Raw genomic sequence first — 27,089 nt, 5'->3', positions numbered from 1 at the left:
TTCCGAAGCGACGATTAACATGTGCGTGCTAGGTAGAGGAGTTGGCACGCTGGGTTCAGAACTTGTTAATATTGAAATTGTGTATAGTCGTATATTTTTTTAAATAATATTAATATTAAAGAAGCTGTTCAACGATTTAAACGTTGAAACAATTGGCATTTTCTACTTTTGACATTGTTTATCTTGTCACAAAGGACAGAAAACAGGCCTCCTTCCTTTGAGATGTTGCGATTCCGCCGCGTAATAGCGAGGCAAAAATTAAAAAATTCCCCGACCTGCAGCTGCGAGCGGCGGCCATGAGAACCACGCGGCATGCCGTCAAAGGGGGTCTTGTAAAAGAAATAGGAAGTTGCGCAGATACCTGCTCGATAAAAGGTAACTTTCCTAGAAATCTTGTCGTTCCAACATAAATATAAATATGAACCCCGCGCGACCCCCATTGACGTCACAGCGCACGTGACTCTGAAGATGGTGATGGAGTTCCTCAATCTTTGTCCATTTTTAAAATAAAAACTGCATGCAGGAAAAAGAGGTTTGTTGTTCTTTACTTCAGAAAAGTCGAGCCACGAACTCCCAAATTATTTAAGCAAAGCACTGAAACTGTTGCACAGCTCCTTGAATCTTTTTTTTATTTAAAATTCTCGATGGCGGGAACCAAGGAAAAATAGCTGACAGGCAGCACGATGAGCCCTCGGCGTGCCTCGGCCCCCTTCTTTCATGGGTATGTAGGCCTGGAACATGTTTGCAGGCAGCTTTTTTTTATAGCCAATGTGACAGACCATCCATTCAAGGAAGAAACTTTCCTCAGACAGTTTCAGAAGACTGTCTTTTGTTGGACGTATTAGCAGTGTGAGAGTTGCTTAAGCGGACGCCACCGAAACCTCTCGGCGCTAATCATGTAAACACAATTAGGCTGCCTTCGTGCGTGATTTGCTTAGGGTGATCCCATCTGCGTATTTTGTTCCGAAAACGCATATTTTTGTCTTTCGTTCCGAAGCGCTTGATAGAGCCTGTGCATGTACGCGCTCGTGGCGCTGACTGTGCTCTGGCGACATTTTGTTCTCGACGATTTCTTAGCCTTTTCTTTGTGAGCTCGTGCTGTTAGCATCGGGTGCTACAAACGATGTCCTCACCCTATACAAAAGGACATTGAGGCACATTAGAGACAATTAGATCTGACTTTGACTTCGCGATTCGTATCTGCCGCCCCACTAGGAACGTACGACATCTTCCTGGACAACTCGATGGTGGACAACCGCACGGGCTTCTTCTACCTGGGCCTGGTGCAGCCGAACGGGTCGGTGCCCGAGTTCAGCCCCGACGATCCGGTCAACCTGACCCTGACCGACGTGAGCCGGGAGTTCAGCACCAACTACTCGGTGCGCATCTACACGTCCGGATGCTACTTCTTCAACGCCAAGACCAAGGGCTGGTCCGCCGACGGCTGCTTCGTGAGTGGTCAACTCCTCTCCGGACAGTTTGTTGCGAGTTTACGCAACACCACCTATATAATAATCAGTGCGTGCAAACATCCTCCTCTTCAATGGCCGTCATCACCGTCGAAAGGCACCAGCTCGGCAATTGGACCCAAGCCCGATGCCGAGAGTCCTTCGACGCGTTGATTGGACGCGCGGCCGAGCCGAACGCTGGCGCAGCATTCGTGTCCAATCCGGGTCTTGGATTGATCTCAATGTGATGACGAAAAAAGTCTAATGCGTAGGCTTTGATTATTTTGGGTGGTGTTGGTTACGCACGTGACAAGGTGCATCGAAATACGTGATATGCCTCGTTAAAACACGTTAAATTGAGCCACGTCCTGGTAACAGGGCCATCAAAAAGGCAGCCACAGTTTCGCTAAGAGAGCTATAGTTCTTCAGGCTCAAGTTGACGAGAGGAATGTTCGCCGTACTTTTTCTGTGTTCAGCGAAAAATGGTGACTTTAACCAAAAGTTTAATAAACAGTAACCGGACGTAACCAAAACAGTAACCAAAGGTGAGTGTGGGAAACAAGGTATAAGCAACCTAGCTTTATGTTGAAGACATTTGGGTTGCCGGAACTACAAGCAGCCGAGCAACAATTTTGTGGCACAACTCACACTATTTGCGAGCAAAGCCCGTGGGCTTGAACGTATTTTCAAGTCGTTACGATCGAGAAGAGGGAGCCAGTGTACGATACGTCACTCCGAAGGGATATCAGCACCGCGGGACTGAGAACGAACAGAACTTCTGACATGTCCAACATGTAGAGAAAATTTCGCTTTCGTGGAAATCTTTATTTTTTTTTTTTGTGCCTTATTTTCGGTTTGGAGTAGTGTCACTGGTTCGGAGTGCGCCGTGGATCTAAGTGATTGGCTAGCCGAATGATCTGTAAAAAGATAGATGTATTTGCTTTGTTCGTAAACAGAGTGACTGTATGATGCACGACCCCACGACTCACAAAATTAAGAACCTCTGGGATATGATCCGTGTTCCAAATCCCTTCACTATATCTAGTCAGTAGTTGGAACATGACCGGAAGACAGGCTCCACCCACAAGGAAAAACTCTCCACTGCACGTCCAATGCGCACGGGCACATTAAATCTTAGGCGCAGTTTTGTTTTAGAGCGCAGCTCTTAGGGGCCCGTTCCCGGCTTGAGCGGCGTCGCCGTCGGCGTAACCAAGGTCATCCCAAGGTCACTTGACCCCCAAGGTCATCCCAAGGTCACGTGACCCCAAGGTCACCCCAAGGTCACGTGACCCCTCCCCAAGGGTCACTGGGGGTCGCGTGACTCCCCAAGGTCACCCCAAGGTCACGTGACCCCTTCCCCAAGGTCACGTGACACCCAAAGTCACGTGGCTCCCCAAGTCACGTGACCCCCGGGGTCACGTGACCCCGATGACGTCATCAGTGACGTCACTGATAACGTCACCGGCATCCACATCGTCATCGTCATCATCACTGATGACGTCACCGGCATACGCATAGTCTTTGTCATCATCACTGATGACGTCATCAGTGACGTCACTGATGACGTCACCGGCATCCGCATCGTCATCGTCATCATCACTGATGACGTCACCGGCATTTGCATCGTCATCGTCATCATCGCTGATGACGTCATCAGTGACGTCACTGATGACGTCACCGGCATCCGCATCGTCATCATCGCTGATGACGTCATCAGTGACGTCACTGATGACGTCACTTGCATCCGCATCGTCATCGTCATCATCACTGATGACGTCACCGGCATTCGCATCGTCATCGTCATCATCGCTGATGACGTCATCAGTGACGTCACTGATGGCGTCACCGGCATCCGCATCGTCATCGTCATCATCACTGATGACGTCACCGGCATCCGCATCGTCATTGTCATCATCACTGATGACGTCATCAGTGACGTCACTGATGACGTCACCGGCATCCGCATCGTCATCGTCATCATCACTGATGACGTCACCGGCATTCGCATCGTCATCGTCATCATCGCTGATGACGTCATCAGTGACGTCACTGATGACGTCACTTGCATCCGCATCGTCATCGTCATCATCACTGATGACGTCACCGGCATCCGCATCGTCATTGTCATCATCACTGATGACGTCATCGGTATCCGCATCGTCATCGTTACTGATGACGTCATCAGCATCGTCATCGTCACGTGACCCCCCTAGGTCACGTGACCCCCCCAGTACCCTTACCTACTCCTCCTCAAGAGCTGCGCTCTAATTCGGCGTTACAGGGAGTTGTAAACGGCTTTCACTTTTAGAGCGCAGCTCTTAGGGGCCCGTTCCCGGCTTGAGCGGCGTCGCCGTCGGCGTCGGCGTCGGCGTAACCAAGGTCATCCCAAGGTCACGTGACCCCCAAGGTCACGTGACCCCTCCCAAAGTCATCTCAAGGTCACGTGACCCCCTGAAGGTCACGTGACCCCTCGAGGTCACGTGACCCCTTCCAAGGTCATCTCAAGGTCACGTGACCCCAAGATGACCCCACGTTACCCTTTGAAGGTCACGTGACGCCCAAGTCACGTGACCCCTCTGAGGTCACGTGACCCCTCTGAGGTCACGTGACCCCCGAGGTCACGTGGTCGCCTCCCCAAGGTCACGTGACCCCCGAGGTCACGTGATCCCCAAGGTCACGTGACCCCTTCCAAGGTCATCTCAAGGTCACGTGACCCCACGTGACCCCCAGGTCACGTGACCCCTCTGAGGTCACGTGACCCCCCGAGGTCACGTGACCCCTCCAGGTCACGTGACCCCAAGGTCACGTGGGGGTCACCTTTGGGGTCACGTGGCCTTGAGGTCACCCCCAGGTCACGCCTCCCCGAGGTCACGTGACCCCCTCCCCGAAGTCACGTGACACCCCCCCGGAGCATATTAAAGAATGAGGGGAGGAGGAGGAGAAGGGGGAGGGGTCTACCCTCCCCTCAGTACCCTTCACTCCTCCTCCTCAAGAGCTGCGCTCCAATTCGGCGTTACAGGGATTTGTAAACGGCTTTCACTTTTTAGAGCGCAGCTCTTAGGGGCCCGTTTCCGGCTTGAGCGGCGTCGCCGTCGGCGTCGCCGTCGCCGTCGGCGTCGCCGTCGCCGTCGCCGTCGGCGTCGGCGTAACCGCGCGGTGGATCATGGGAAATGTCCCATAATGCACCGCGCGAGCCCCCCACCAAGGTCACGTGACCTCGTGGGGGGTCACGTGACCCCCGAAGTCACGTGGCCCCCTCCTCGAGGTCACGTGACCCCCGCCGATGTCGCGTGACCCCCCGATGACGTCATCGTCACTGATGACGTCACCGGCATCCACATCGTCATCGTCATCATCACTGATGACGTCACCGGCATCCACATCGTCATCGTCATCATCACTGATGACGTCACCGGCATCCACATCGTCATCGTCATCACTGATGACGTCACCGGCATCCGCATCGTCATCGTCATCATCACTGATGACGTCACCGGCATCCACATCGTCATCGTCATCATCACTGATGACGTCACCGGCATCCACATCGTCATCGTCATCGTCACTGATGACGTCACCGGCATCCGCATCGTCATCGTCATCATCACTGATGAAGTCACCGGCATCCACATCGTCATCGTCATCATCACTGATGACGTCACCGGCATCCACATCGTCATCGTCATCATCACTGATGACGTCACCGGCATCCACATCGTCATCGTCATCATCACTGATGACGTCACCGACATCCGCATTGTCATCGTCATCATCACTGATGACGTCACCGACATCCGCATTGTCATCGTCATCATCACTGATGACGTCATCAGTGACGTCACTGATGTCGTCACCGGCATCCGCATCGTCATCGTCATCATCACTGATGACGTCATCAGCGACGTCACCGATGACGTCACCGACATTCGCATCGTCATCGTCATCATCACTGGTGAAGTCATCAGTGACGTCACTAATGACGTCATCGGTACCCGCATCGTCATCGTCACTGATGACGTCATCAGTGACGTCAGTGATGACATCATCGGCATTGGGGGTCACGTGACCCCCAAGGTAACGTGACCCCCCCCTGGTTAGTTTAACCCCCCCCCCCCCCAGTGCCCTTCCCTCCTCCTCCTCAAGAGCTGCGCTCTAATTCGGCGTTACAGGGAGTTGTAAGCGGCTTTCATTTTTTGAGGGCCCCCATATCGAAATAAAAAGGCGCCGACGTGTGCTCGTCCCTTTTGGTGACATCAGTAAAATGATGTGTTTGTACTGAGTGGTCTATACTCAGTCTCACTTCAAGTCCGAGCGCATTCGACACGGTGATCTCATGAAGCCAATCAAAGAGCGCCAAAAGTGCACCGTCATGGCGCTCGCCGCTTTTGTGCGTTTCCCATTATCGACTAAAATCACGTGTAAAGTAATTGCGAAGTACACATGTTTAGACAGTCGGAAGTTAGTCTGCCTCAACGGACAATTTGTTCTTCAGCTGTAGGTGAGAAATTTAGCCAGTGTTGTGCACCGCCAGCCTGTTGTCTTTAAAGGGAGACTCCGGCGATTTGTTTTTACTACTGTAACTAATCATGATTTTTTTTTTTTGAATTCCCGAACATTACTCTTTCCTGTATGCTGTTTACTATCGCGAAATTCTGAATAGTTATCGTAAAATCGGTGAATGAAAATGATGCTATGAACCAGCATTCAAATATACTTGCTCTTTTCAGTGCCGCGACATCTGTGGCAGACAGACTTGCCAGTCGAGCAGGCAGTCCAAAGAATGAACTATGGCGAGCCTTTATTTCGTGCTGGTGCGCGGGTATACTGGGGCGAGGTTCCAAACCACACATTTGACACCGTGAAATTGCTTAGAATCTGTTGGAAACACATTCTAAAGTCGAAAGAGTGAACCTTTGCCTGCTTCTGGCGTCACTTTTTCATTCTTGCCAGTAGAGATTTTTAGTTTGAAAAACACGGTGAGGGCCAACATCGTAAACTCATTCACTTAGCGGGAAAAAAAAAAATATTTTGACCTTCAAGATCCTCTTTCGGCGATGTTTGCCGGTGTGCTCAGCAAATTTACAGTCAAATCGGGTATACATTAAGAAAACGCCGGAGTACCCCTGTAACGTGGACCACGCAGGTAGTGATACACGACTGCACGATGCTCATCCAGATCGAAACAGACAGCGGTGGGGATTGAAACAAATCAGACGCAGTAAATGCGCCGCGATTATTTGCTTTTTTTTCCGTGCGTGATTCATTTAGGTGGGGAAGGAAAACCTACAGAGACAAAGTGCAGTGAAAATGCATCTTTGGTACTGATTTATTGGCTTCACCAGATTGCGGCGCCGGCCGCGCGGTCGGACTTAAAACGACACTGACACCCCACAAATGTTTTTATTTTTATTTCCTGACAGGCGATTTAATATGGTATCAGAAGACTATCTAATTAATATTTTGATACAGAGTCACGTATATTTTTAATAAAGCCAAAAAACGCAACTGCCCGAAACCGAAACCGAAACCTGTGCACGGAGGTGGGGGAGTGCCGGAAGTCGCGCCACTACATCCGGCCGTGTTTTTTTTTTTTTGCGTAGCAGACGACGGTGTCGACAGCGGTGGGTACCATTTGACATGCGATTCCTTTGCAGTTATGTTTGTTCCGCTTGCTGTTCTGTACTTCAAGATAAGTTTTGTACATTGAGGAGTTGAAAATGAGTAGTGAGTGCCCGTGGTGCAAGCCCGTGATCGGCATCCGAAAAGAATGTCCCCAAGATGTTACGTGAAGAGCTGCCTCCCATGTCCTTTAACCAAAAGTGGCATTTTGCGGCAGAGTCTATACAAGTTTCTGAAATATCAACGGGATCGGGAGCAATGACTGGCGGCAATTCTTACAGAACAGTTACGGGCACCTCGGAAAGCGGACGCTACCCGATTTATATGCTCCTCGCATTTTGTGGAAAGTGACTACATTGAGTTGGCGGCTGTCAAAAAAGGAGTTCCATACCATTTAGTTCAGCGAATTTTCGTCCACAACATTTTTTTTCAGTGATAATTGTAAAAAACGCAATGTGTAAATATCTTAAAATGTCTGACAAAAGAACAAAACAGTATGCCCACTTTTTGGATTGAACTATAGGTCCACTACGTGTGAAATGTACACCTTTTTACTGAGCTACTTTACAGCTTTAAATCTACGTTTTAACAATTTATTTTATACCAGACCCAATAGGGGACAACTGCCGGCAAAATGTTTTCCCCGTTGGTGCCGGCTGCCGGCAGAATATCCACTTCCTAACAACATAAACTTGTGGTTGTCCTGGGCATAGGCAGTTTCCTATTGTGGAGCTCTAAGTACGATAGTTCTAACATCTAATGTTCAGGCAGACGAGGGGGAACTCCTTGTTTGTATAATGCAGCGGGTCGATTCGAGGTCGAAACGTTTGCTGTCAATTTCCCCGCAGCAAAGGCACTCCACAGGCTCGAACGCTCGAAGTCGTGCAACACCACGCATTGGCCACTTTCGCCCCTAGCAAAGGAATCGTACACATGCATATTCAACTCCAAGTACGCACTTCGTGCTTTACATTTGCGCGTTTTTCAAGCTCTTACCAATTCGCGTTCGTAAGACGAACGATGTCTTCGGTCACGAGAAGTGGCGACGACTCGGCGACGTCTTCGTGCAAATCGGCTTGGTGGTTCGAAATCCTGTCTTGATGAGTCCAAAATTTCTCTTTCGAAGGAAGACAGATTCGCCGGCACCTCAAATCTGACTTCAGAGCGACAGTTCTGGAGTAGAGGTCCCACGAGCACCGCTCGCCGCCATCGCCGTCCAGCACGCTAGTTCAGGATACGCGATACGACGCCATGTTGAATTACGCAGTGAACGCACATAATGCGTCCGGTTTTCTGTGCAACTTTTTTTTTTTTCAATCAACGTTTTTGCAGTTTTCTTAGAAGCCACAAAAAATGGGTGTCATATGTTTTTATCTTTGTAATATTGAGTGTGTGCCTTCAATGACCCACAATCTTGATTAAATTTGATGGTTGTGTCTAACCCTTAGCAAACGGCCCGTGACAACGGAGAAGAGGGTGAGCGTGACTCGAACCGGCCAGTTCTCGATCGGTGGCTTTCGGGCGAAAAAGAAACCGAATTTCGTGCCGCAAATTCTGTTCTGGGTAGTTGGGCGCTCATATGTCATGTACAATTAAAAACCTCAGCAAGCATGAATACAATGTCAGTGTCTCTTTAAAGTGAAAAGGAGTATAATCACTCCATTTCCACTCAAAAATTCGAGTTCGGCGCCCCTCCTGCAGTTCTTACGTTGCGAGAGAGAATGAAGCGATACGTTTTTTTTCGACGCTGGGATTTTGGATGTCACAATTTGTCTCGCGAACGAAATAAACATACACGAAACAATGATTGGGTTGCTGGTTCACAAACAAACTCAAAAGCCGTGGTTTGCTTTCTGGAAACGAATATTGAGGATCGTATTTTCCGGTCGATTCAACATGTTGGGAGTCATGATGTAATGGTGCAGTTCTCAACGAACAAGTACCTTGTATCAGCAGGCGACCGGTTCAGAAATTCAAGAAATATGACGTCACGATTGATATTATCGACGTCAGATTAAAGTGCTGCTGACTGAAACGCAGCTTGCGCAGATGCTTCGCACTTTCAGAAACGACTTACTGCGCATGCGCGGTCGTCACATCTCCTGTAGGCAAACGCGCTCGTTAAGAAATAATAGGTCGCCATATATCAAGGTATCGGAGCTTTTTTCTCGGGGGCGCAGGTGTCCAACGCCAACTACGCGCTGACCAAGTGCAAGTGCAACCACCTGACATCGTTCGGGAGCGGGTTCTTCGTAATGCCTAACACCGTGGACTTCTCGTACGTGTTCGCCAACGCGGGTTTCGCCGACAACGTGACCATCTACATGACCGTGGTGGTCACCATGCTCGTCTACATCGTGCTCCTCATCTGGGCGCGCTACGAGGACAAGAAGGACCTCGAAAAGGTGACAGACGCATGATCGAGCCAATGTAACAATAGAGTTGCACAAGTGTATGTGACGCTGTAAAATGGGGCTCGATAAATAGCCGCCTTCTGACGAAAAGCTCAAGCTTTCGCCGAATATGCACTGAAGAAGGTCAGTTTTACCGTGGAAAATTTCCAAAGCGTAGTTCACTTCCTGCAAAAAATGAGAGCAACAAACCTTCCAAAATTCACGTTGGGCGCGTTCGCAGACGACCGAGTTGCCACTCAATCACACTGGAAGCGGATCCGCGTTCGCAAAGCGGTTGCGAATGCGGTTGTATGAAGATCCAGTGCAGTAGACCGATCTCACCAGCCAGTTTGACTACGCCACCGCTGCCGCAAAGCATCGAAAGAACTTTAGTCCTTCTGCGCGTGCGACAACCTCGCTGGAGCTCTGCGCGTGCAGGCCACGAATAGTCTCGTGCACTGCCGATTGCCTCCTGTGAACTAAAGTTATGGCTGCCTCGCGCACGCGTCGAACGCTTGGGGAGATCGGTCTATTGCACGCGCACTCGATAACATCGAGTGCGCGTGCAATTGTACTGGATCTTTATACAACCGCATTCGCAACCGCTTTGCGAACGCGGATCCGCCTCCATCGTGAATGAGCGGTTAGCGACGCTGTTAACTTGTGGCGCCATCTCCCGATAAGCGCTGCGAGCAGACGTCGCGCACTGTTGTCTGCTCGTGGCGCGTATTGTGCCTGACACTCCGAGAGTTTTTCCCGTTGACTCAAAGTTGTGGCTACAGTAAACCATTTTTACTAAATGATCTCGGCATCGTTTAATTACATTCTACAAAGGCTGTTTCCAAATTGTGAAAGGAAATTTGCGGAACCAACTCAATTCTCGCCCATTTTATAACTTTACTGCACTTTGACAAACGCTTTGTTATCATTCCCAATATGTCGGTGGTGCGCGTGACTTTTCTTCCTTGCTTCAACAACCCATGGATCGATTTTCTTTAAAATATTTATGAGTTAATTTGGAGAGCACACAAAGGACGCTCTCTCCGCTGCAGACAAAATGACAGAACTATCTCCGGAAACGCCTCAATCATGTTCGAAGCACGTATGCTTTGAACATGTCTGCAAACGCTTTGCATGACCAACAGGACCATCGTAAGAGGAAGAAGCACTCTTCAAACAATGTCTGCAGTTTTTGTTTCTCAGTGTATGACGTATTATCAATATGGCTGCGGCATTACACGGCGTCCTGATTGTTGCCTTTGTTTTTTTTTTGTTTTTTTTTTGGGGGGGTGGGGCAATCAAATATTTTTGCAAACATACCCAACAAAGTGGCTACAGCTTAGCTATTCGCTCGTCAACTATCTCAATTACCATGTTCAAGCAGATGAACTCGATCGATCGATTGAGGGATTAAAGATGCGTTGCATATAAGCAAATGAAACTGAGGTTTTCTTTCTTTTCTTTCGGTGCAAAGCTGGGAGCGACGCCGCTGCAGGACAACGACCCCAAGGACAAGTACGTCTACGAGATAGTGGTGTTCACGGGCGACAAGAAGGGAGCGGCAACCGACTCAAACGTGAGCTGGCTTCTATGGGTATATCTTATGAATATGGGTATTCAGTACTCGACAAAAGAAAAAGAAAAGAAAAACGAGCCAGCGGATTGCGTGGTCCCGCGCGATGCAGTTACCCTAGGGATGCCCGGGATAAACGGATGGCGGAGCCATATGTGGTCATCCTAGGCTAGATTATGTTCTCCTCAAAGCGGAGCATGCATAGTTTCTCTTCCGAGGCCACGCGCTCCGCTGGTCTGTTTCGTTTTGTTGATCACTGTATCCCCGCTCATCGGAGTCTCAAAATCAACTCCCGCCATATGCCCCTGAAATGTGACAGTCCTAGTCAAAACCTTTCAGAACTGCCACGTTTTTTTTTTGGTATTATTACTATTATTATTATTATTATTATTATTATTATTATTATTATTATTATTATTATTATTATTATTATTATTATTATGTCAAAAGTAGTTCAAAACTTGTTTCAATTGACGTTTACAGTAGCCAGGATATGAATGGCATGCAAAAAGCTCTAGCTGATACTAGCTGAAAGCTCTACTAAAATGCGCCTTCGCCATCCGAGGCTGGAAATAATTGCCTGCCGTCCCACTCCATAAAAGTATAGTTACTGACAAGTTGAGAACGGGAGGGAGGTCTTTCAATTTTCCAGCCTCCGATGCGAGCTTCGTACCTTCAATGATGCTTCGGCGTCTTATTAGTTTCGAGCATGTTCGCGCAGCAAATGCACGACGGAAGTCAACAAGCCCGTGCTGGAGTTATGGACAATCAACAAAGGCGCCCTGCGCTTGTGCTCTCAGTGATGAACACATAAGAAAACCAACTGCACTGACTGAATTACCCTCTTGTTATGCCTGTTCACTCCACTCGTTATGCCGAGTGCTTCAAAGCTCCTAGATCTAAAAACAACTACGGCTATCAAATGCTAAAGTTTACGCTCTCTAAGCCTTTGAATTGCTTAGATGAAAACAACGAATAAAAACAATTTCATTTTCTGAAGTTTGTCCTTCGTTTTTTGGTTTCGTTTTTAGAACAATAGTGTGTGTGTATGCTGTTTGTGCTTTTCGCTGATTGTTTATAATAAGACTGTATAAATGCTCTTTTTGCCTTTTTTTTTTAATTATTTTTTGCGTCTGAAAAGGGGTTGAGGGCTCCTCAAGCTGCCTATCAACAGCTTTTTTCCTCGGCCCCCTTCATCGATAATGTGTCGTTGATGGAAATAAAATTAATAATAATAATAATAATAATAATAATAAAAATAATAATAATAATAATAATAATAATAATAATAATAATAATAATAATAATAATAATAATAATATTAATATTATTATTATTATTATTGTCACAACGTTTGTGGATATTTTTTGTTTTTATTTTTTTTTTCATTTGCACTTTCATACGGCATTTTGATCTAACAATTTTGCGCCGATCTTCCTGTAAAGGCATCGCTCGAGTTCATATAGCTTTTTGTTTCGTAATGAATTGAGTCTTCTTTCTTCAGATATTCTTACGCAAGATGTAAGTTAAGCCATAGCGGAAACTATGTTGAGGTAAATTTTTACTTTAGTTGCAGTTGACGGGTTAACGGCTTTTAGGTAGTTGTCATTTCAAATTCCGTAGTGAAACGCTCTAAAACTATTATGTTATTGTTCCAACAATTTTGCATATTTCGCTAATGTCACTCGGAAAGCGACCTTCTGGTCCACCCCTGAGACGTTTTAGCAAAATGTGATGTGGCGAACATGCAAAGTGCTAATAATTTTTATATCCCCGACGCCTTTTTTTCTGCTTCTTTTTTTTATCTTGCAGGTATTTTTCATCGTTTCTGGCGACGATGACGAGACCGAGGTACGCACCTTCGGAGACCAGAAACGCAAGATTTTCCGCAAAGGCGGAATCGATACCTTTGTCATGACGGTGCCACGGTACGTATAGTACAGACGCGTGTTCCTTGTTTGTTTTGTAATATGTGATTAATACTTTAATTAGTTTGTTTTTGAGAGCCTAGTGCTTAACTTACTTCATATAGGGCTCTCTATCCTAGAACATTTTTTAGGGGGTTTGATGTGTTGAGTTTTATTGGAGCTGAGATAACAACGCCGAAGGACGAATCACGAAATAAGAAAAGTGAGCAAAAAAAAAATGTCAAGTTTCGTAAGCTCTTAGTTACTATAAATACGCGGCGGTTGAATTTCCTCCCTCATAGCCACAAAAGTCGTAAAACCTGATATCTCGCACTAAAACTAGCTGGAAAAATCGGCAACTGTGAGTGGAATCCTCAACCTTTCACCGAATGAGCACTGCAATGAGTAGATATGCTTCATCATGTAAAATTTAAAAGCGCAATTCTGTTCCTAAAAAAAAAAAATTAGAGCAAAAAATATTTTTTATAAACTAAGGTAGGCCGCGTACGCAGACGACCAAGTTAGCGACGCTATTTACTTGTGGCGCCATCTTCCGATAGGCGCAGGGAGCGGACAACAACAGAGTGCGTCCGCTCTGTTGTTGTCCGCTGCGCCTATCGGGAGATGGCGCCACAGGTAGCTAGCGTCGCTTAGGGAGCCTGTATAATAGACAGTTTCCAACTGCTCGATCGGGGTCAGCTGTTTTAAGGGTCGCGTTTGCAATACGAACTGTGCGAGGAGGTGCCTAAAACGTTGATCGTCTTCAAACGTCTCCGCCGGCGCCTTTTCGCGTTCCTTGCTGAATCCTTGCCACGCGAAAACGCAGCGCTTGCATACTTTGTTTTTATCAATCATCGCAGGAGGCTCTCACCATGACATTGCAAATGCTCCCCATTATTTGAGATGAACCCTCTTTCAATCTAGGCTTAATAGCGGGGCTAACTTGGTCGTCTGCGAACGCGCCCAACCTTGTTTTTGCTCACATTTGAAGGTCCGCTTAGTACGTCTTATATTAATAGGAAAAACAAATGCCATGCAAAGAAATTATCTAACTTTATTTTTCCGTCAAGACTCCTTTGATCCTAAACATATGCTGACATTCTGCCATCGGTGTATTCCTATACGCAGTTCCCTGGGCCGGCTGAACTACATGCGCATCTGGCACGACAACGCCGGCAAGGGTTCCATGCGGTCCTGGCATCTGCGCTTCGTGTCCGTCAGGGACGTGCAGACCAACGCTCGCTACGACTTCATCGCCAACCGGTGGTTCGCCGTCGAGAAAGAAGACGGCATTGTGCGTGTCCCTTCGGTTTTTGTTTCGTGTTTTCAGATTTTAAACCGGCTCCATCAACCTTATATTGTTAATTAAGAGCACGTTTGAAAAAGAAATATTAGAAAAATTATTTTTGTTGTTTTAATCGCCTTCTTAGACCTGCCACCGTTGTGTACTTAGCCGTGGGACGTGTTCTTGACTTGTGCACTAGCTTTCTTTGGCGAAATGTGAGACAGGGCGCACGCGGCCACAGCACAGTGACTCGACATTTTTCGACAAAGTAATGCTTCGTTTCAGCTTCGGTCCGAACGCGGCCGATGTTATGAGCCGAAGGGCCAATCAAAGAGCGAATAAGGCACAACGTCATGGCGTGCTCTCTGCAATTGATAGGACCAGCCTGTATGCGCCGTCTCCCTGTGCGTGCTCCTCCGCCGGTTAGTCCTATCAAGCCCAAAGAGAACGCCATGACGTTGCGCTTTTTACGCTGTTTGACTGGCGCTTCGGCTCATAACGTCGGCCGCGCTCGTACGTAAGGTAAAACGAAGTATAGTGCTGAAAATATTAGTTTTATGCCTACTTTTTTAGCTTTTTATCAACAATTGCGATACATGAAAGACGATGGTTAACATGTTCACCAAAGATAGTGAAAGTAATGAAGCTGAATAATTTAGACTTAAGTCTTAGAAAAGATAAAATAAAAACGTCCATAAAGGTTCACACTTGGTTCACACTCCATTTTGTATCACAAACCAAAGCATACGCGCTCCCCACACTTGCGTGTTCACTCTTCCCAGCACCCTCGCGCGCATTGACTTCCCCACCGTGACGTCGCCTCCTTCTCGCCGTTGTCCTTCACTACTCTCTTCCTCTCTACGCGGAGCTGGCAACCCTTTTTATTGTTTTTTCCACACACGGACGTCGTCAGCTTTCCCCTGTCATGTGGCTACTAATGATAACCCATCAATAGAAACAGTTAGTTCCCTCTGGACACCACAAATGAAGACAGTATATAGATGTTCATGGCAGCGCCCATAATTGCTCTCTACTTTCTTTCTCCCAACCGCAGACTGACCGTCTGCTCCCAGTGGCCGGCAAGGACGAGGCGACCGAGTTCAATCACCTGTTCCAACTCAAATCCCAGAAGAACCTGGCCGACGGCCACTTGTGGTTCAGCGTGTTCATGCGGCCGCCCAAGAGCCGCTTCACCCGCTGCCAACGGGTCTCGTGCTGTGTGGCCCTGCTCTACCTGTCCATGCTGGTGAACGCCATGTGGTACGGCAGGGTGCCCTCCAAGCCGTCCGCGTCCGCCGTCAACCTCGGGCCTTTCTCGCTCAGCCCGGAACAGGTGATGACGGTGTCCTCGTTTCCACAGCCTCTGCAGGATTAGAGATATACAGAATGGTAACCATTAAAACAAGACAGCCCGAAAAAAAAAATATATGTAGGGTGTTTTAACAAGCATGTACCAAGACTTACACCACGCGTGTTGAACCAGTGCAGTATTGTTTACAGCAGTATTAAGCAAGTGAGGATATTTTTTGGTGCGAAATTTGTTTATTGACTGAAATAAAATACCTAGGTTTTGAATTTGTGCGCAAACTTTCCAATACAGAAGTTGCATGTTGAGATACATTCCATCCCGTCTTTTCCATAAAAGTAACATTTGAGTGTTAGCTTTAAAAGAATCTCAAGAATCTCGCGCGAGATTTAGATAGAAATAATTGATTACCCGGTAGAGAACTGCAATATTGGTGCCCACAGCCACGCGCGATTATTTTTTTTTTAATCTCGCGCGCTTTTTTTAAATAATTTTAAATGATTGGATACACAAGGCTGCCTTGATGAAAACAACACGATGGGATGATTTCCAACATGCTCTGCAACTTTTATATTAGGAAGTTCGCGTACAAATTAATATTTAGAAACAAAATTAGCTAATTAAGTTGTGTTAATTAGCCAGTTTGACCCAGCCGAAACATTTTATTGACTTGCTGAGTAGTACTGTGAATAACAGCTACGCAAGGACCGTAACCAAAATTCTGGGCCTGCTGATTTTGTCCACCCCTGTCAGCAGCTCTTTGCAGATAGGAGCGGCAACAATCAATCTGTCAATGTGATCCTGATAGCGATCTAAATTCAGGTAATTTCTGCATTGAGATGTGTACAGAGCGCGACAAGTTTATCAAATGCATTCGCTCATATTTTTTTTTCGGTCTTTATTTTAGCTTCACCAAACGACAAGTCACAATCTAGTGGACTGTACTAGTGATCGGTGCCGATTTATGTACCAAGGTGTGTTAGTGATGATAAGCAATCACTTGAAATATAGTTTGGACGCCCTATCATGCCCGCGCTGTGTTGCGTTGCGTGCTTAAGAATCGCGCATCTGGGTGGGATAGGTATTCATTTAAATTATTATGGAGTAGAGATAACCACGCGAGATTACTTTTACACTCTCGCTTCTCTTATGCTTAGAATAATATCGAAAACAATCAATCAAATATTTTGAAGTGAGGAGTATGTTGTTTTTTTTTCTAAATCATGTCTAAATAAACTATTATTACGAGCGATATAATACAACTGCTTTCAGGAAACACAATCGTAGGGGGATAAGATTGCTGCGTGAGGTAACATTCTGGTCCCTCTAAAGTGTACAACTTGTACTGCACACAAGTAGTTTGATGCGAACGCAATAAATGATTACATTTCGTCGCCATGCACCTTTGGTGGCGGTTTTGATTAGGGTTCATAACATTAGTACGAAGCAAAATGGCAATAATGCACTATACACATTCACAATGTGAAAGTGATCCGCTCCCTTCCGCAAAGAAAGCAGAGCTTTTGATGAACAAGCACTCTCAATGTATTCCTATAATAGTTTTGATCGTAAGAACTCTAGTAAAGAAAAGACCTGCTCCTCGCGAAGGATTACAAATTCCCATTTTTATGTGGATTATTAAGATATGTGTGAGTAGGTACATTTCAGATTCGATATAGGTTATCTTAGCAAGGCGTACACGTTTCAATCTCCGAAAGCATTGGATCTTCCTCCAACAACCAAATCTTGTGAGAACTATTTCACGCGGCGTATAAACAAATGCGCAAACTATTTTTTATATGAAAACGAGTAAAAAGGTACTTTTTCAAGAAATAAATAAGCTCCTGTTACATTTTCATTCCAGGTCGGTGTGGGCGTACTCTCCAACTTGATCGTGTTCCCGCCTACCTTCCTTATGATCACGCTGTTCCGGAGATCCCGGCTCCGACAGAAGCGACCCAACCGCATCACGGAAGCCCTCAAGCAGAAGAGAGGTAACACTTCTATTTGCCGCTTGCTTTTTTTTTTGTGCTCATGTCACTTGTGCCTATTTCTTGTCGGGACTAGCAAACTTTTAACAACACAGTTAAGTATGTCTTTTAAACCCTGGCTGCTTATTACTAGTCCTTTTTACCAGCTGAGTTAAAAGCCCAGCTGGTGATGCTTGAGTTACTATCAGTATTTGTCGTACGAATGATTAGGTGGCGTTAAGACCGTCTTGAAATAACATATGTTATCTATTCACCATAAGGGGGCAGTTTCACTCTTAGATGCACACAGTGCTAAACTGTTGATTTCAATGCGCTTCGCGCAATAGTGAAATAGATGTTTGGTGCAATGAATGTACGTATGTCACCATTAGAACCGACAAGAATATAAATCTTTGAACTGACAATCACTTAAGGCAAAAGAGCAGTCAAAGCTTCGATTTATGTGCTGCCAAACAAAGAACACGCACGCAACTCCAGCAATCAACACGCAGTGCCCACAAACCTGGTGTGGGCAGGCGCTGACTTCTTTATCAAGAGCGTTTCGGTTCATAGGTGTCGCGTGGTTGTGCGTATGTTCCCCGAAGATATCCACATTGCCCCACAGGGTCCGTGGTCGTGAGCCGCTCCACGTCCGCCAAGCACGGCAAGACCGAATCCACGATGGAACTGACCGAGTTCAAGGAAAAGGAGCTCACTGACGTCTTCGAGGAGAACCGTGGACTGCGCCGCCAGGGCAAGGCGTCCAAGAGGAAGCGCAAGAGCAAGTTCATGTTCCCCTGGTGGTGCCGCTACGTGGCCTGGTTCTTCTGCCTGGCCTCCATCTTCGTGTCCATCTTCTTCATCTGGGCTTACGGCGTCCAGTTCGGCGACGAGAAGACCCGCAAGTGGATCACGTCCCTCCTGGTGTCCTTCTTTATGTCTGTCCTGGTCACGCAGCCCATCAAGGTATACCGCTTTCATTGAAAACCTTAAGCTGCGATCGAACCGCTACTACATTATGCAAAAGACAGCGTGCAGGCACTGTCTGAGTCCGGTTTCTTCCTTGTGACGGTCCTGCCATATTGTTCATACAAAACTCGTGTTTAGGAGTGTTCTAAGCATGCATATGTGCATACTTAGAACATGCCTAAACATTCTGCGGAGGACGCAGTGTCTTTTGTACGATGTGCAGTGTGGCTGCGGTTTTCTGCTCGGTATTCTTAATGGACTCAGCGCTTCCAATTTCCTTCAGAGCACGCAGAGGTACTGTCAAAGTTTACACTGTGTTTTACCAATTTGGTCAAACCTTGTCTCATCTAGGGTTAGGTTTAGTTGCGTCTGATCGGATATCCATGCCTTTACTCATGTAGGAGAAAGTGCAATTTACACAGGCATCTATGCCAATGTTGAGGCTGAGGTAAGTGTTTAGGGCTAGGGGTTGGATCTACTCTGGAAGCTTAGGACGCACTGCGGCAAGCCTTGTATCGTATCTCTATCTCACTGCTGATAGAAGTAATGAGCTGTCATCAATATTATGATTAATCATCCGTTCACAGTGAATGCAAGTTTGGTTGTATTTTATCAGGTTGCCTCTGCCCTTACTCGTCTTTGAATTGATGTCATAAGTGCCATCTACAGAGGCAGGTGAAAGTTGAGATCGAGATAAGTTTGGGTGTAGAAGTGGGGCTTCCACTGGAGACGTAGCACGCCATACGGCAGGCTTAGTATTTCATCAACATCGCAATTTTGATAAGAGTGTTACGCAGCCCTTAGCATCAGGACGCATCATCAGGTCGTTGTAATCGGGTTGTCTTCGAAGCACGGTTTATCGACGTCTGTTAGGCCTAGATATGTGTACTTCCTTGAAACTCAAGCGTGCAGCCAAACGCCAAACGTGGCGTTTTGATTGAAGCACAGCGCTGTGTCACCATTGAGTAGCGTTGTGCGATTTATGCGTACATAATAGTTTATGGTGCATAATCTTAAACAAAGGGGTCGTCAGTTTAACCTCCGTTTATAGTTTTGACTTATATTTTTAGCACTTTTTAGGGTTTTTTTCCAGCGCGCCCCTTGGCCTGCACATACAAATTTATAACACGGCTCTTCCGAGTCAAGATAACCTCTTGAACAGCAACTATGGTCTTTGTTCAGTGTCTCACTGAGCTGCGTTATCCAGGCACAATCGAGCAAGGTAGCTACTGACTGAGCGCAGTCACATCATGAAGCTGAGAGAAACGGTGCATGGTGCAAGCAACTGAAGGTTTCTAGAGTTTCCGACTACTTAAAAAGAATCATCTCTGATTCTCGCACTATCAATGGGCGGGCAACGCGATTAAAAAATTGGAGTATTATTTTTAAACGTTAGAAGTCAATGTCGAAGCAACAAACGCCGTTGTTCCACCAGTCTACTTAAGCTATATTAGTGACTACAGCTTTTCTTAATGTGGGTTCATCTAAATTCAGGTATTTTCTGCATTGCGATGAGTATAGACCGCAAAATATTTAGCACATCAGGCATTTCTCTCGGTGTTTAGTCTAGTTGTAACCAAGCAATGAGTCACAATCTAGCGGAATGTACTTGCTGGGTGTGAACCAGAAAAAAAGACGTCTCAGCTCGTTGTTCGCGCGTGCTCAGAACGATATGGTCTGACAAAAACGACCACCCTCATGATGCTGATTGCATGTTGCGGAAGCCTCATGAAAGCTAACCGTTAGCAGTATTTTATGAAGCCAGTTTTTGCATGGTCTGCAGTGAATACCACCAAAAACCTACCGTTTGGGTTACCGAACGTTTTCAATTTTCAATTGATGGCAGCGACCCAGACAGCAAACCGAAGGGCAATCAGTTGCTGATTTTTGTTGTTCAAATTTGCTCGATGATTACGCCGGTTTTGTGTTCACACCCCTAGTTGGAATTTCTCCGTCGGTACGGCAGTTCATCAATGGACCTTTTCAACATACCGACGGCACCAGGTGATAGCTGCACGAACTAAAATCGAGGAAGTAACCTACCTGCGCTACCAATCCGTAATGGGAGCCACGCTACCAGTTTCTTCGCTTTCCGAGCTGCAGCGCGTGCCCAACGCGACTTTAAAGAGGGGCATAGGTGGCGTCCCGCCAAACGTTGTGTTTTTTTTATGTCCACTTCCTTTTTTTTTTGCGTCACAGAGTTATATATATGCTACAATTATGTGCTCTACTCGGATTGGTGCTTGGATGGAACAGCGCGGATGAACAGTCACACTCGTGCTCCACTCGCTGATCCACAGCTTCCTTCCGAATTTCTTCGATTTTTTGTGCCGAATTCCGCCGCTCGGCATCGGGCGCTCGCGCGTGCGCAGAACGTTTCTCGGAAAAGGTCCATTTCGATTCCGACATAGTCTAGAGACCTAGATCGTGATTCGCGGTGCCCTCCGCTCCAGGAGACGTGCACGTAATAATTGGACTGTGCTTGGTCCCGGCAGGTCTTCCTGCTAGCCATCGTGTTCTCCAGTTTGTTCAAGTCACCCGATAAGGAGGACGAAGACGTGGACGAAGACGAAGAGGAACCCGAGCTTCTCGAGCATGAAGAATGGCTTCACAACGGTAATATCATTGGAGGAATACTAGTCGAAAGCAAGTGTCGCTCGAGTCGAATTTTTCTTTTTTAATTAGACCGGCAGTTGAGGTTTTGCCGAGAGACTTTACATTAACCAGAGGGCTATCGCTACGGCCCGACGAGTCACTTAGAGCACTGGAGAGAGACACGTAGCAATTTTTTACCGGTGTGCATTCCCTCTGTGGAGAGCTGTCCCGTGCTTCGTTTCGCGCTCACATTGACTCAGGTGCCGTGACTCTCAATCTTTGCGATAATATTCTGGAACAAAGCATGAATTTCGCATGAGGTTTCTTTGCGAGATTTTCAATGAAGCTCGTAGTTTCTTAGTAATTTGTCTAGTCCTCCTCAAGCCCCGTATGTAAAAGACAAATGTTTGAGCTTGACGAGACCGATTGATTAAATGGTCGCTTGGATTAACAAAGCGCTTCTTTGGCCCGCTTTTCGACATTCCAAGGCTGCGTCCTTATGGTATGCAGCTAGATCTGCATCAGGCTCAAGAGTTTATCTGACTATGCTTGAAAGATGGGGACTTACCTTTGGGGTTTAAAATGCACATAAAAATACTTCCAATACAATCCCATTTCCAGTGTCATAAAATCCTCTTTATAAATATTAGTGCTGAGTTGCGACGTTTTAGTAAGAATATATGTAGGAATATTTGTTAAAAAAAAACGTTGAATATATTCGTGCTCACGTAGAAGCTGGACAATGTCGTCTGTATAGAAAATAATATAATAATTCTCTGGAGTTGTTTCTTTAATACTTGCATGGAAAATAAGTTTTTTTTTTATTTTTTTTTTTTTTTCATTCTACTGTGGGCCAACAGAAGCTCCCGGTCACCGGCGTCGCCGGATGTACAAGCCCCAGAACAACTCTGAGCTGGACCGAGTGCGAGAGGAGCGTCTACGTGAACTCAAGATGACGGCCATTTTGAGGGAGATCGGAACCTACCTCTTCTTCCTCTGGATCCTCACGGTGCTGTCGTACGGCAACCGCGATCCAAGTGCCTACTACCTGCAGCAGAGCCTCCGACACGAATTTGTTGACAACGGAAAGTTCCCTGAAGTAAGCAAAAGTTGAGACAAATGTCCATCATCCACCAAAAATTTAACTAGTTCTGTGTATTTTACATTTTAGACAGCCTTGTCCTTTATCTTGTGTACCTTTCTCTGTTTTTTTTACAGTGTCACAAAACGTGTTTTCGTTGATGTTACATATTCACACCAGTGAATATTTTAAGTTTTTCTTTTTTCTCACGTACTACTCTTTTCTTACAACATATTTTGTGTTGCACCAACTGTCCATGCTTCAATGTGTTTTTATATTTACGTTAGCCAGCATATGCCTGACAAAAAAGCACACCTTTCTCTAGGCTCACAGGTTGTTTAGGGGGACCCCAAAAGTTGAATAAATGAACGAATATCCTGCGGAAAACCCCCGCGGTTCTTGGCAAATCTCATCCACGTTGGCAACCAAATTTGTGTGTATCGCTGCGGCGTACCGCGCAGCCACAAGAAGGATAAACAAACCTCTACCTTAGCTTGTTTTTACTGTGTTCTCTTTCGATTCAAGCTACCCTAGCCCCGTTCTGCATATTTCATCAGGGTTGACCTACAAGTTCTTTTCCTACCAATATTTTATCCCCGAATCGTCATTTGTGCCCGCATAAAAAGATGTTAGCTTCACAGCGTCCTTAATATATTGTCCTCGATCTCTCGGTTTCGTCCAGATAGCAAATGCTCAGCAGTTTTGGAAGTGGTCCCGCGAGGTCCTGGTACCAAACCTGAAGGCTGGAGCCTGGTACAACGGCGCCCAGCCGTTCGGACTCCGGGGCTTCCTGGAAGACAAAGTGAATCGGATCATGGGATTCGCTTCGCTAAGACAAGTCAGGGCCAGACCAAGTGAGTATATATGCACTATCGCTCTTTCTTTTGAGCTCCGAAAGACTGCACTCTGTTCTAGTGAGTTCCATCAAACTCGATGGACGACTCGACGCTAGCAGCGTCCAACTAAGTAATGCGCGACTCGCCTATGGTCACTGTAATTTTGAGCTCGGGTATTATAGTCATTGAACTAAGTTTCATAAACTAACGCTGCGAATTTTAACGGTCTCTGTGCGCCTGAGATCGCCATGTGTTTGTATTTTATGCTAATTTTCACATTAAATCTGACAGCAGCCGACGTCTCGATTCGATGAAGTCAATCGAGCCACATCAAAAAGCACAGTCACGGCTCTCGGTTGTTTTGTGGGTTTGTGTGTGGGTTTGTCTTTATCAATTTAATCAATCGCGTACAAAATACCGCAAGATCGAGGGGCCTTCACTGTGCGTGGTTAGATTAGTTGGTGATAAAACAAATCACCAACATTAGCGCCTGATGATCCGAATTTGGCGCTGCTGATTCACTCCTCCGGAACGTAGCGTCAGCTGCGGTAGAATTAAAACAAAACTGAATATAGATCTTTTCATCGCTTATCACCGGTGCAAAAAATGCTGAGTCACTGAGCTATGGATGTGCGCGCAGCGTCTGTTACACCGCACAGCACAGCAACAACGCCTACTCAGAAGGCGTTCCACAGCCAGCAGACAAAAATTGCAGTATCGAGAAGAAGATGTTTTGCAAAAGTCTATAGCTCGCACTTCAAAAGTAACGGTACACCCCTAACTCTTGCGTTTTATGTATTTCTTGCACAATAATGAAGCCAGACAGAAGGCTGCATATGCACGTAGTAGTCGTGTGAATTTGGCACCACAAATTCGACATAAAACCAACTTTAGGCCCAAAAGGCGGGACCTATTTATATGCTCATGCTCCATGGTTCCCTCGCTGCAGCATACTCGTGGGCTTGTCTTAATGCAAAAAATCGATGATGCTAAAAACAAAAAGAGAGAACACAACACTTTTATGGACTCTGCAGTAAACTGTGCGATGACTAAAAGCTAATATTCGGGAATGTAAAAGAACCTCAGTGAATAAACGCGGCCCAACTACTAGCAACATAGTTAGTGCCCATTTGTGATCACAACAGTTCTTAATGCCCTCCCTCGCAGACTCCTGTAAGGTGGAGAAGCTGATGCGGAAGCTGGTCAGCGGCTGCAGAGGCCAGTCCAGTGTCCTGAACGAGGACAAGCGTAGCTACTTACCAGGATGGGATGAGGTCGTCCCCCTCGGTGGCCCCAAAATACCAATGTCTGAAGTGAACGAGTGGCATCACCGACGAGCCAAAGAACTCAACGGTCTCCCCTTCTGGGGAAAACTGGATGTCTACGGAGGTGGGGGATACCTCGTGCCGCTGCGTGGTCCCAATGATCGCATCATCCAACACCTTAAGGACCTCGAGAAGTCCGATTGGATAGATGGCGGAACCCGCGCCGTGTTTGTCGAATTCAGCGTCTACAACGCCCAGGTGAATCTCTTCGGCGTCGTGACCATGATCGCCGAGTTTCACCCCGGAGGTGGCGTGGTCCCGAACGTACGCATCGACGCCATCCGACTCATGCGCTACCATCAGGGCTTCGGCCTTTTTGTTCTCATTTGCGAGCTCGTCTTCGTCGGATTTGTCATCTACTTCACGGTCCATGAGATAAAGTGCTTCCTCAACCTCCGCATGGACTACTTCCGGAGCTACTGGAACTTGGCCGAACTAGTGGCTCTTGGACTCTCTTACGCCGCCATGTTCTTCTACATCTCCAGGATGGTGGTGACCAACAAGATCCTTAAGATCTTCTCTCGTAGCCACGGCAACGGTTACGTCAAGCTTCAGGTCGTGGCGGCGATTGATGAATTGTTTGGATACCTTATGTCCTTCCTTATCTTCATCTCGATTCTCAAATTCACAAAACTGCTCCGCTTTAACAAGAGGATCGGAATCTTGTACAGCACGTTGGCCCAGTGCTCGCGTGACCTCAGCTCCTTCTTTGTCGTCTTCTGGGTCACCTTTTTCGCTTTCGTCATGGTCTTCTACATTCTTCTGGGCACCCAGATGTCTGAGTTCTCCACGTTCGTGACCGCAGCCGAGACGTGTTTCGACATGGCTCGTGGTCAGTTCAAGTTCGACGACATCGCCATGGCATCCCCGTTCGTCGGACCGCTTGTGTTCTTCGTATTCGCCATGGTGACGTCCGTCATACTGCTCAACATCTTCGTCACGCTTATCATCAGTTCCTTCCAGTCTGTAAAAGAGGACGTGGAAAAGCAGTGCAATGACTTTGAGATGGTCAGTTTCGTAGGCAAGAAGTTCAAAGGGTTTCTTGGGTTCCAGTCTGCCGACCTGGAGCCAGAATCCAAGGTTCCGACGCTCGAGTCGCAGATCACAAACTTCCCCGAAAAAGTGGACCGCCTCCTTTACTACATCAACGACACATACTTTGACGGGCAGCTGGATCTCAGCGGAAAGCGGGCACTCAGGGCACTCTACAAGGCTCCAGAGCCAACCGGAGTGCAGCAGGTACCGGCGCAAGGAAAGATGCTGGACTGGATGGAAGTATCCGAGGACCCGGCGCCGCCAGAAGACGAAGAAGAGATTGAAGTCGTGCCGCGTCGCAGAAGAAAGAAGAGGTTTTGAGAAGCCTGACAAGCGGAAACACACCATCAAGCTCTGGCTATGACACCAAGAAGAATAGTACCAGCACAAATCTGGTCTAGTCTAGACGTCGCATCTTTCCTGATAAACAATATCCTACCCAAATAAAAACGCGGAAGGAAACTTGACAAGTGAAAGAGGCACAAGTCCAAACCGCAATATCGGAATACGATAATTAAACAGCCCGCTGTAGTCTTGTCACCACGTCCTCACTTTACGCAACACCCCAGTTTATTCATTTACGTCCGTAAACTATTTAGGTTAATCAGTAGTTCAAACTGAACTAGCTGATTCTTTGGGCTCACGATAAAGTAAGCACGAAGGTAACCGTAGGAGCTCCTTGTGCATGTGTAGCACCAAGTAACTTGTCATTTGGAAATGATTCCTTTCAAGCCAACACAAAATTAAGTCTTAATTAATCGCCCCTGTCAGCACTAGCTTGTGTTTGATTAAAACGGCTAAGACCTGCTAACACAATTGCACAAACGTTTGTTGGTTACCTTCCAGGAAATACATGTTCGTCATTATGCGAGAGCTGTAAATATTTGTCGAATAAAATAGTTGAATCGTTAACACTTCTCGTGTTCATTCTTTGCGTTACGCCTTTTCGGAGGGTTAAGAACGCAAGCAGTGAAAACAAGTGCGTCATGTATTTACCAGGCTACGAAAAGAGTTTCCTCGATACGGCCACTGTGGGGACAAAATGATACGAACCCGTACCGAGCATGTTCGGCACTGAATTGAATGGAAAGCGCCGAATGAACAAGGACGAAGAAGGGGACAGAGAAACCTTTCCTATCAGGAAAGTGTTGCTAGAGCTTGATCCTGTCTAACGTGCCCGTAGCTTCTAAGACATACCCAGGACGCGATAGACATCTTATACGCTTACTTTTTAGGTTTTGCGGTTTCATCTGAAAAACACCGATAAACGTCAACCGGTGTCACAAATATAAAATCGGTTAAAACCGAAAATCACCGCTATCTGGACATTTCTGCTCTAGGCAAGGATTGTTTTTGTCGAAACACTTCGTTTTTCGATGTTTGTTGGGCGATTACGCTTACCTAGAAACAAGCATCGAGTCATTTAAGAATCAGTGGAACCACTGACCATGGAAGGCAGTGGAATGTGAATTAGGTCAGTTAGTGGGTCACCACGGATTATAACATTTTTGTTTAGTTTGCGTGATGTACGCACGGCAGTGTTCAAAACTATACTTTCTTAAGCTTTCCATCTGTAAACTACTTTATGTTTTTGGTAGTGTTTTCAGCTATAACCATTGATTTAGCGTCCGTACAAGATAAATCTCAAAATTACGCAACCTCGTTAAAAAGAGAAAAAAAAAATTCGAGATATATTTTTTTCGCAATTACTAAACTGAATTAAGGTCTGCGGTCTACAAATTTGTAC

At 46.5% G+C, this 27,089-nt stretch overlaps 1 protein-coding gene across 1 annotated transcript; it reads left to right on the top strand.

The window, feature by feature from the left end:
- The first annotated feature begins 1,220 nt into the window (after positions 1 to 1,220).
- LOC115309979 (polycystic kidney disease protein 1-like 2) lies at positions 1,221 to 26,245 on the top strand. The gene is made up of 12 exons (XM_042294828.1): positions 1,221 to 1,451; positions 9,248 to 9,472; positions 10,935 to 11,036; positions 12,846 to 12,961; positions 14,069 to 14,234; positions 15,280 to 15,558; positions 17,396 to 17,525; positions 18,127 to 18,467; positions 20,966 to 21,086; positions 21,926 to 22,174; positions 22,833 to 23,000; positions 24,150 to 26,245. The coding sequence occupies exons 1-12, from the start codon at positions 1,245 to 1,247 to the stop codon at positions 25,661 to 25,663; spliced, it is 3,618 nt and encodes a 1,205-aa protein (XP_042150762.1). The 5' UTR covers positions 1,221 to 1,244; the 3' UTR covers positions 25,664 to 26,245.
- The last annotated feature ends 844 nt before the right edge of the window (positions 26,246 to 27,089 follow it).

This window comes from Ixodes scapularis, unplaced genomic scaffold, assembly GCF_016920785.2.
Source record: "Ixodes scapularis isolate PalLabHiFi unplaced genomic scaffold, ASM1692078v2 PGA_scaffold6__148_contigs__length_123643588, whole genome shotgun sequence".
NCBI classification, from domain to species: domain Eukaryota; kingdom Metazoa; phylum Arthropoda; class Arachnida; order Ixodida; family Ixodidae; genus Ixodes; species Ixodes scapularis.
The sequence above is the reverse complement of the archived record's forward strand: the minus strand, read 5'-3'. Positions and strand labels throughout refer to the sequence as shown.

What these genes read in the sequence shown, in the direction of transcription:
- LOC115309979 (XM_042294828.1), top strand. Translation starts at nt 1,245, where the DNA reads ATGGTGGACAACCGCACGGGCTTCTTCTACCTGGGCCTGGTGCAGCCG. An exon ending in TGAAGAATGGCTTCACAACG is followed by an intron (nt 21,087 to 21,925) that starts GTAATATCATTG and finishes GTGGGCCAACAG; the next exon opens with AAGCTCCCGGTCACCGGCGT. An exon ending in GTTCCCTGAAGTAAGCAAAA is followed by an intron (nt 22,175 to 22,832) that starts GTTGAGACAAAT and finishes TCGTCCAGATAG; the next exon opens with CAAATGCTCAGCAGTTTTGG.